General features: G+C 38.2%; 1 protein-coding gene across 4 annotated transcripts in view; it reads left to right on the forward strand.

The window, feature by feature from the left end:
• nmt2 (N-myristoyltransferase 2) overlaps nucleotides 1–10,866 on the forward strand; it is a 32,195-nt gene that overhangs the window by 16,976 nt on the left and 4,353 nt on the right. The window contains exons 7-12 of one of the 4 annotated variants that reach the window (XM_042332015.1): nucleotides 984–1,154; nucleotides 1,720–1,849; nucleotides 2,838–3,008; nucleotides 6,434–6,601; nucleotides 8,326–8,463; nucleotides 10,610–10,674. In XM_042332015.1, the coding sequence (XP_042187949.1) occupies nucleotides 984–1,154; nucleotides 1,720–1,849; nucleotides 2,838–3,008; nucleotides 6,434–6,601; nucleotides 8,326–8,463; nucleotides 10,610–10,651 (820 nt within the window). In that variant the 3' untranslated portion in view covers nucleotides 10,652–10,674. Of the gene's footprint in view, nucleotides 1–983; nucleotides 1,155–1,719; nucleotides 1,850–2,837; nucleotides 3,009–6,433; nucleotides 6,602–8,325; nucleotides 8,464–10,609; nucleotides 10,675–10,866 lie in introns of those variants that run through there. The other 3 variants (XM_042332016.1, XM_042332017.1, XM_042332019.1) reach the window with 3 other exon arrangements.

Raw genomic sequence — 10,866 nt, forward strand, 5'->3', positions numbered from 1 at the left:
CCTCCTGTTTAATTTCTTCTGTGATCATCTTAAAGTTATACTTTCTCATGCTTAATCCACTGAGCAATAGAAAGAATCTATTACTATTTACCCTATTATAACCCTGTTGTTGATACTCTGCTGTTTTGTGTGCTGACTTGCACTGTATAAACAAGCTGACTTCAGTTGAGTTTGCTGCTGTCTCATGTAATAACTTGGGAGAAGGTTGCCGGTTTTCAATTTTAAAAAAATTCAACAAGTAGATTTTTTAAAAATGTTTTTGCGATCTTTTCGATCACAGAAATGGCCAACTTCTGCATTGTAAGATCAGTGCAGACATTACTTTATGTTGCACACATGTACTGAGCACAGGAAGTGACGTTAGCAGTGCTGCCTGCACATAGCAGCGTGTAAAATTGGTCATTCACTTCATGGCTATTTGTGGGACATTGCTGTACACAACTTGATTGTCGTGTTCGTCCACAAAACAACCACTACGCTTTCCAGTATATCTTGTAAAATGCGTTGGGATGTCGTCGTGATGTGTAAGGCGCCATACCAAATTTAAGTACGTATTATTGTATGTAGGAAGTGAACCCCTTGGTGACCGGAAGTCAAACATTTTGTACTAAGCAAAATGACGTTTAACAATGGGATCTCATTTCCCCATTTGGGGAAAATTTGAAAACCCTGAAGAATACAGATTTGAAATTGGAAACTGGCAAGCCTACTTATAATACGAGCGTGGGTTTCTTTTACAGAATACTGTAAATTAAATACTTTTCTTTATTTATATTAGACAATTCAATTTTGCATCATGCCTGTGCAAAGATGCAAAATTATATTGTTTGTGTTTTTAAAAAATTCTAAACATAGGAAACATTACTTGATGTTCCACAGTAACCATTAGTTAAACAAATGTTGGATTATGTTGACAAACAAATGAGATTTCAGTAGTCCTCCTCACAATGCCATTTTTAATATTTTCCAATTGTTTCTATCAGTGAAAAGAAGATGGTGGAGATCAATTTTCTGTGTGTCCACAAGAAACTGCGATCCAAACGTGTTGCACCAGTTTTGATTCGTGAGATTACCCGAAGAGTAAATTTACAAGGGATCTTTCAGGCAGTGTACACAGCAGGAGTAATTCTGCCAAAGCCTGTAGCCACATGCAGGTAGTGTATCTTTTTCTTCTAAATTGAAGTCGCCCACAAAATACATAGTCACTCCACTCACTATTTTACTTTTTCAATGATTAATTATTCTGTTTTCCCACTCTTTGTCTTAAATACCCACAATATTCTCCAGCTCAGAAGACAAATAGGCATAATGTCCCAACCCCTAGTTCTCATGACTACAAATACACAGTCACTATAATCAAGTCACTTTACAGTAAAATCCTGTGAAGCATTTTGAGACACTTCGAGTGCATGATAAGGCGCTGTCTTCAAATGCAAGGGTTATTATTATTATTGTTTTACTCACTCAGTCATTAAAAAGTGTGCAAGACTGGCTAGGGATGATTTGCTTTACAATTTAGGAGAAGTGCCTGGATCCTACTTGACTCCTCTCTGATGAGACAGCTAAGCGCAGTTTTGAATGTGTGGTTGCTAACAAATATCTTGTTCTGACACGGTGTCAATGCTCTGAGCTCCACTTATTTGATTTGTTAGGTTTGCAAGATTTTGTGTCGTGCACTTCTGATGTTAGGATATCACTGGTGCATTTGATTTATGTTAGATGCTGTTGCTGTATTCCAAGGTATTGGCATCGATCGCTAAACCCCAGGAAGCTAGTGGAAGTGAAGTTCTCTCATCTCAGCAGAAATATGACTTTACAGAGAACCATGAAGCTCTACAGGTTACCAGACGTAAGCAGCTCAAAATACCCACCATTTCTGTGCATCCTAATATACCGAGACAGACAACCCTTGGAGTCCTGTAGCTCAGTGGTTAGAGCATTTGCCTGGCAAGCGAGGGACCTGGATTCGATTCCTGGCAGGGCAAAACCTTGGGCAAGTTTCCTTACTCCACACGCCCGATAATAATCCTTCAAGAAAAAAAACAATAATAAATTGGTCACTTGAATCCACGACTGTTTGTGGGACGCCCCTGTGTGCAATTGGCTGCCACGTTTTGCCCACAAATATCCAGTCAAGTCACTTGATAGCATATTCTGTGAAGTGCTTTGAGGTGTCTAAAAGACGTGAAAAGCGCGATATCAAATGCAAGGATTTTTTTTATTATTATAACCCTTTTCTGCTTGGGTTCTTGTGGCCTCTTTTAAGTAATAGTCATTTTGGTGACAAATGTATTTTTTCTCATGTTCAAAAATGTACAAGATTATTTTTTTCTTATACTGAACACGGACAGGTTCTATATTTTGTTTTATTATGCCCCGAAACTATGGAACTCTCTTCCTCAAACCCTCCTGCTTGCCTCCTCCTTCCCCATCTTCAGATCACACCTGAAGACCTTCCTCTTTGACCGCGCCTACGGTCACCTCCCCCATCTTCCCAGCTCGGCATCAAGCTCCGCTGCTGTTCAGCACTCCGCATGAATGGCACTATATCAATGCAAGTTGTTATTGTAAGAGAAAAAATCTTAGTCTAACAGGTCCTTTATGGTTTATAAAATGCTAGAAATGCATTTTTTGGCCTTCAGTACAGCATTCTTTACCACATAAATACCTATTATTAAATATAACTGTTCTGTGGTAAATGAGCAAAATGCTGTTGTGGTAATTCCTGTCTTAATTCCAAGCCATGGGCTCAGAGTAACATAAGAGTATGAAGTGAAGCTAAAGCGTAGCTTGGTTAGCAATGACCTTAATGAACTATAATATTTCTCTTTTGCTAGACCCCCAAAACAGCAGGTTTGAGGCCAATGGAGCAAAAGGATATAACACGGGTACAAGAGCTACTTCTAAATTATCTCAAGCAGTTTGAGCTTGCACCAGTGATGAGTGAGGAAGAGGTTACCCACTGGTTCCTGCCACAGGAGAACATTATTGACACTTATGTGGTAGAGGTAATCCAATGCTGTTGTGTGTGTGTCTGTATATTTAATACTACAAAGTATGTCCTCTCCTTCCCTCACATCGCCAATGTTATACATTCTGTTTGATATTTTCTGTCTTGATTTACATGTGAAAAATAACTAACTGCACAGTAGGCCAAAGGGTCAGTGTCGCTCATGGAACTGTGCCCACAATGTAAATTATTGCCTTTCGGATAGGAAGGGAGAAAACAAAAGTGGCAGAGAAATATACACTTATTTTTTAAAAAATGAAAATATATAAAAAAATGTGAGTATGAGTTCGCTTATAACAGTGGTGTCTAGTGGTCGTGTGTTAACCAGAGTCGTGGGACATCTAGTTTCTGGTGCTGAAAAGTGTTTGATGTTGTCAGATCACTGCTGGCGTGCTTTCCTGTGTGTTGCACACTTTGCACACGAAGCTTCACTGAGCACATATGCAGGAAGAGGCGTGAACATCAATTCGTATGTGCTACACAGGAAGCACTGCTGACATCACTTCGCGAAGGAAGGAAGCACACGCAGCAGTTTGCAGCTCGCAGGAAATGATATTAGTGATGCTTGGTGCATGCGTGCAGAACACACAGGAAGCGACGTCAATGAAGACCTGGCAGCCCAGAAGTTAGCTATTTTGGTTTCACACCTAATTTACAACACAGTTGCTGAGATATTGGGCCCAGACAACTACACTATATCAGTGTTACCCTGAATTAATAGTTTCAGATAGGAATGGGATATTGGTATATCTAGATTATCCATTGAATTTCCCAAAAGATTTCTTGAATACATCTATCTCATCATCTAATAACTCTGGGAGGAAAAAACAGTTTTATGTTTCACACTCTTGGGGGCAGTATTTTGGATATTAACTGAGAAAGTACTTTAATATAATCTGAATCTGGTTTGTTTCTTTCAAAAACATTGACACTTTATATTTATGTGCAAAAGGACATATACTGGAAATCTGGCCCCACTCTCACCAAAGGCATAGTAGGTTGTGAATGTTGTCAGAACAACAGGGGTAAATACTTTCAAGTAAGCTTTAGCAACACATTTGAAAAGCAAATACTTCACTTCATAGAGAACACAGGGTACATTTGTTTGCATGTTGGCTCCCGTACACTATCTTAATGCTGTGCCAGTAATATTGAAATGGACTGAATTGTGAATTGTATATAGGTCCATTAAGGAATCCAGCAGCATCTCTGCACCAAAATGGGGAATATTATAATTGTTCAAAAATGTAATGAATATGATGCACTTGTATAATATGGGTAGTGCAGAAAATAATTTGTTTGTAGTAATATAGTTTTTTTAAAAAAATGCCTGCCTTGAAAAGTGCAAACAACGTTTGTCTAGTGGCAAAACCCAGAAGAATGACTTAGTAAATTTAAGCCTGTTTTCATCAATTCACAGTATTTGAGTTTTATTCATCTTTTAGTTCTATCTGTATCATGCAGTGGAATGCTAATCGTTTCACAATATGGTAACTTTCACTGAATTATCGCCAATGTTTAGGACAATCTCTTTATACAGAATTAGTCAAAATGGTAAATCAAAGCAGTTGATATTCTCTGTGTATAGATGGTGCAAGAGTGAGGTTAGACTGTTGGATATTTATACATATGAATTGTTAGAATGTATAAATGTAATTTAAAATTCTGCAGGTAGCTTTGATCTGTATTACCTATCTCTAGGCAACTGTGGGGTACTGTTCTGTGAGCTTGTTTTTCCCATACTCCTGTCGGCGTGAGGTTAGACTCTGAGGTCCATGGATTGCTGTGAAGTTAATGTAGACCTGTGATTTATGCAAGATTCTGTGCTGCACAATAGGATAACTAGTGCATCAGTATCGCTTAGCAGTAATAACAATTGGAAGGATTATATTTTTAAAGGAGGTTATAGAAGAGTGCAAAATGCTTTATCTTCTCTCACCAACATAACAGATCTCCAACATAGGCAAGTCAGGTAGAATCTAATACTTTTGAGTGCCTATGAGTAATAATAATCCTTGCGTTTGGTATAGCGCCTTATCACGGTGGAAGGACATCTCAAAGCGCTTTGCAGGATTTACCTTGAAATGGAGTGACTGGGTATTTTGTAGGCGAATGCGGCAGCCGGTTTGCGCTCCAACAATGCAACAGCTCCCCAGCATCTGCTTGAACTAGGTGGGTTCAAATCCCGATGTGGAGCTTGGACCCACAACCTTTTAACTCAGGTGGACGTGTTTGCCACTGTTCCAAACTCAACTCTGGGAAATAGCCTGTGGGATTATTTTTGATAGTGAATACTATTAATATTATGAGAAGAAAGGAAGAATTTGCATTAATCACATTAGCCTCAAAGTGGTTTTATAGTAATTACTATTTGCTGTAGTGACTCATTTTGTTGGCAAATATAGCAGCTATTTTGCACACAATAAAATCTTATAAACCGCAATAATATGAATGACCAATTAATCTGGAGAATTGGAAGAAAGTCTCTGCTCTTTGTGAACAATGTCATGGAATCTTAAACATCCACCTGAGGAATAGACACATGGGACATCTGTTTTAATTATTTCTATATTAGCCAGAAGCAATGTGTTTGGTACCTGAAATTATGGCATATTAAAATTGTTATGGGGTACTATGCTGTGTTAATCATAAAATATGACTTTAATCCAAAATGTTTGAAATTAAGATTCTTGATTAAGATCAAGCACATATTTCAAAGATCATTAGTTATGATCTACAAATACTCCAAGGGATATGATGGTTTCTGTGCAGCATTTAGGTGGGGGGGCCAGGGATTAAGAAGAGACTGTTGTCAGTGGAGCGAAGCCAGCCCTGGTGTAATAGAAGATAAATATTTGGAGCATTAGCTTGGTTATCTTTGAGGGTCAGGGAGCATCGACAGAGCTTTCCCTGAGGAGATAAAATGGACGGCTTAAATCCATGTTAGGTAGTCTGTGATATACATGGTCCTTGGAAGGAGTTTACTTCATGGGCTAAACTGGCCTTTTCTTTTTCATGTTTTCTCCCATTCTGATATCTGTAAATTTTGCTTCCACGTTAAATGCCAATGACTTTTTTATGAAGTGGCTGTGTGAAGTTACTGATTCAGCAATCTTGTCTTACTGTATCATTTCCACCCAGTGACTATGCTGTACCATGCCTCTCAATGTCACCAGTCCTCTCTGCTAATAAGACCTTTAGTGGTTTATTTTTGACTGGATTCTAAAAGCACTGATGGCTATTTTATTTTCTACCGAATATCTATGGAACTATCCTAATGTTTTCATAGCTACAATTTTATCTTCAGATTTGTTTTTTGTAAAAGATAAAACCTATAAACCGCAAACCAATGTTTAAAATGAGTTTTAACGTTTCCCTAGGTTGGACTCTCCTTTGAGTTAAACAATTGGTCTTTTTTTGCAGGGTCCTGATGGTGTGGTGACGGATTTTGTGAGCTTTTACACTCTACCTTCCACAGTTGTGCATCATCCTGTTCATAAGAATCTTAAGGCTGCCTATTCCTTCTATAACGTTCACACTGAGACCCCACTCCTCGACCTTATGAATGATGCACTAATAATTGCAAAATCGGTAAAACTTGTTTCTTAACTTTTCATTGTTTAATCTTTGGAAATATATCAAGGAAATAAAATTAGTCCTAATATAGTTTAATCAGTTTGCTCCAATAGTGTGACAAAAAGGTTCCAAGGACAACAAATTATCTGCGATACCGTTTTGCAAACATAGGTTCTGTAGTACTGAGCAGCTTTGTGGTTGATTGCTGTAGCGTTAATCGATACACTATTTGTTTGTAGAATGAAAAACATCTTAGATGCATATGGCTCTGAGACTAGTCTCAAACATGTTCAAACTGGGCACTGACCAAAGTGGTCCGAATTTGTCCGTTTCAGATATATTTCAGAAGGTACAAATTTGGACCCAAATCTGACTACCTGTGATTGGCTATGCATTTACCAAATAATAGCAATTCCTGTTATTTACCGCCACTAAGATGGAGTCTTCTGATTTTATTTTTAAATATTTGATCACTGCTAGTTGAGTGTTTTAATACCAGCTACTGCGTGGCAATCAAGTAAAACTCGGGAAGTCTCACAGATTCAAACCTCTGAGGAGATGAGAGGGCACCCAGTAGGATGTAAAACTATCTTCTATCAAACAGTTGGAAGATGCAACTGTGAAACAGTTTCAACCACACCCAGCTGGAGAGGATTAGGCACCATCCGCAGTTGAAGGCGACCTGATATCTTCAAAATAATGAAAGGTTATGATAGGATAAATCCTAATAAATTACTTACACTAGTTGGCGAGTCAGTAACAAGGGAGCTTAAATTTAAAATAATCACAATAATTAATAAATAAGTTAGAAATATCCCTGTACATAGGGTTGCTGGAATTTCAGTTCTCTGCCACAAACTGTTGTTGAGGTGAATTCTTTCAAAAGACCAGATGAATGCATGAAAAAGTGTATTCACAGTGGGAAGAGATTAGGTGGGTCATGCAGAGAAAAATACCAGTGTAAACTTGATGGGCCAAATAGCCTGTTTCTGTGCAGTATCTGTCTATGGTTCTGTTTTTTGGTGTTTATACATCTACGTACACAGGCAATTGGACAAAAATGCAATTATGCTTTCTTTAAAGGGGGTGGGAATTTAGATGAGCACATTATGTTCAAAGCACTCATCAAGATGTGGTAGAAAGAAGTACCGATAAAGGAGGCAATAAATAACTTGAAATCAGACTCTGTCAATAAACGTGCCTCTCTGAATAAATCTTCACAATATAATGTTGAGTGAAGCCACGGTATGTTTACGTTTCCTTCGTGGAAGTCATAGTACCACAGAACAAATGTATCTAATTATATACTTGGAAGCTGGAAAATTCCATTGACACTTACTCCTCCGGGGTGAGAGATTTTCCAGCTTGAACTGGAAAACAAAACGACTCGCAGAATTGTCTTCCTGTTTATTCTCCAGTTCTCTAGTCCAGTATTTGATATTCCGGTTACTTCCTGCAACTTCATAGTTTCTTATTTACAGCATTTAACATACCCTCTTATTCTGATTCAAAATGGTCATCTTATTTAGTCATTTTCAGGGATTTGATTCCTTGTAGTAAAATTGAACTTGCTTGTCCTTGAGATACGACTCACTTGAACTTGTGACAAGTGAGTGGTTTTAAGGTGAGTTAAAACAAAAAGTTATTCAGCAAGCAAGGAATCATTTAAATTTATTTTCCAACATTGATGCCAACTTGTGATTTCCATCATTCAATTGTGCTTCTTACTCCTTTTACAGAAAGGATTTGACGTATTGAATGCACTCGACCTAATGGAAAATAAAACATTCCTAGAAAAGCTGAAGTTTGGTATGGGTGATGGCAATTTACAGTACTATTTGTACAATTGGAGGTGCCCAGATATGGAACCTGAAAAGGTGAGGAATGTTAACTTCCACATCACAAATACAGTATCACAACAATAGCATTTATATAGAGCCCTTTACGTAAATGGGGTCTTGGATTGCTTATCAACGACGTAGAGCTTGATGCCGAGCCGGGGAGTGTGGGGTGGTGACCATAGCCACCGTCAAATTGTAAGGTTTTCAGATGCAATCAGATGCATTCTGAAGACGGGCAAGGTGGCAGCAAGGCAGAGGGATTGAGGCAGAGAGTTTCAGGGCGTAGTGGCTGAAAGCACAGCTGCAATGCTGGAGTAGAGGGAACGAGGATCATGTAGAAGGCCTTATCCAGCCGAGCATAGGGGACTGGTAGTGGAGTGGGGTGTAAGCAGGTTCGATAGGTAATGAAATCCTAGACGTTGAAATGATTTATAGGCAAATGTGAGGATAAAGAGCCAGTGAAGCCTGGCTTGGACCTGGGTGATGGACCCGTCAACTTTGGTGTGGGTGAGAATACAGACGGGTGTTTTTGAATCAGTTGGATTTCATGGGTGGAGGAGCTGGGGAGGCCAATAAGGAAGGCATTGGAATTGAGGGGGAGGTGACAAATACATGAATAGAAATTTCAGTTGCATTGGGTAACAATAGTTATTACATTTACTGCTGTAATGAATTTGTTAAGAATTAACTTATGTTTAATTGTTTGTATGTATATTAATTTGTTCCTGAGTTGTGCTTTGTTGTCTGGTAATATATAATTCATAAAGCATATTTGAGGAGAGCTGATTTATAGTAGTAAGTACAGTAATTTGTTAAAGCAATTTTATTAAATCCTCTGATCCACTTACTTTTGTACATCTACACATCTGAGTGTAGGCTTTTGAGAGAATCCAGTTTAGCAAACAACTTAAGGGGAGGAATTCCACCTGGGTGTAGATTTACTCTGATAACATAACATTTCAGAACTTACAGATTTTGTCAGATTCTAAGAATAGTCTTTGATTTTAAAGCCGGTTTTCCTTACATTTAAGAACTATAGAAAACGGGCTTCAAAGTTAAAACTGAATGCAACAATTTGCTGAGTTCTGTACACTCTGAAATGCTACATTAATGGAGTAGCCCAAAAGGAACTTTACCCCATTAATTTTATTAATGACTTACGTTTCTTTACTTTCTTTAACTCTAAATATTACAGAGACCAAACTGAAGACAGAACACAGATATTGAAATTAACTTTCACTGTACTTTTCACACAGCCTGTCAATACTTACCTTAAAAAAAACACATAAAATTGACATTTCTTCAAAATATTAAATGAAGGAACCATGGCAACAATTTGGTTCTAAACTTGTCAGTATCCATCAGTGATGTGATACAGCTATCTTACTGGAGAACCCTGCTATAATATTATTACATGGGTTCGCTTATTCGGTTCCCACATTTTTCTATACAATAAGATTGATATCACGCTGTTGCAAATACATCATCACACTTCAAATCAAGCTTGAAATCCCTGTAATGCTTCAAAACACATCAGTACCCTGAAATTTGAAGCTAGTAACACATTTTCAAGTGCAAACAACATTGTGATGTGCAGTATGTTGGGTGCTAATGGAGCGGTGTGGTATTTGACATCATGATGCAAAAACACTGACCGGCAGCTGCTCTCGATCATGCCCCTTTATAATAATAAATAATCTTAACATTTGACATAGCGTCTTATCACGTCGTTGAGAAGTTTCAAAACACTGCACAGGATTTTGTACTGCAAAGAGTAATGATTGTATTTGTAGGTAAACACAACAGCACAATGTCCACCTAAACAGACAGATGGAGCTGTTGTTTAACGTGTCATGCTGACGATGGTAACTTGACAATGCAGAACTTCCCCAGCTATGTTCTGGAATATCAGCCACAATGTGAGCTCAAAGTCCTGAACATGCTTGAACCCACAACCTTTCGACTCGGAAGCAAGAGTGCTCTTGAGTCAGGCTGCCACGTTCTAAGCCAGGTTGGAATTTTATAACCCCAGCTACCTATTTCCTAAAATACAGTCACTGTACTTTAAAGTCAATCCTATGAAGTGCTTTGGGACATCCTGATGTGGAAGGCGTGATATTAAATGAAAGGATTATTATTTGTTTTACCACCTTATAACTGGGTCGTTTTGTATTAACCTTAGATGAAGCCTCAGCACAATCACTGCACTTACAGTGCTGCATGAAACTCATCACAACTAGAACAAACCATTGGAAGTAACAAGCATCCCAGATGTCATATCAGTGGTACCTTTGGTTTAATAATAAAACTCATTGATTAATTTGTATGGTGGTGGCACGTGATGAATTCTAGTAATTTTAAAACCCATTATCTTCATGTTTGCATCATATATCACCGAGAGCAGTACAGGTAGTTTAACGAACACTCCAAGCCTTTTTG

Source organism: Callorhinchus milii, unplaced genomic scaffold, assembly GCF_018977255.1.
Source record: "Callorhinchus milii isolate IMCB2004 unplaced genomic scaffold, IMCB_Cmil_1.0 Scaffold2, whole genome shotgun sequence".
Classification (NCBI taxonomy): Eukaryota; Metazoa; Chordata; class Chondrichthyes; order Chimaeriformes; family Callorhinchidae; genus Callorhinchus; species Callorhinchus milii.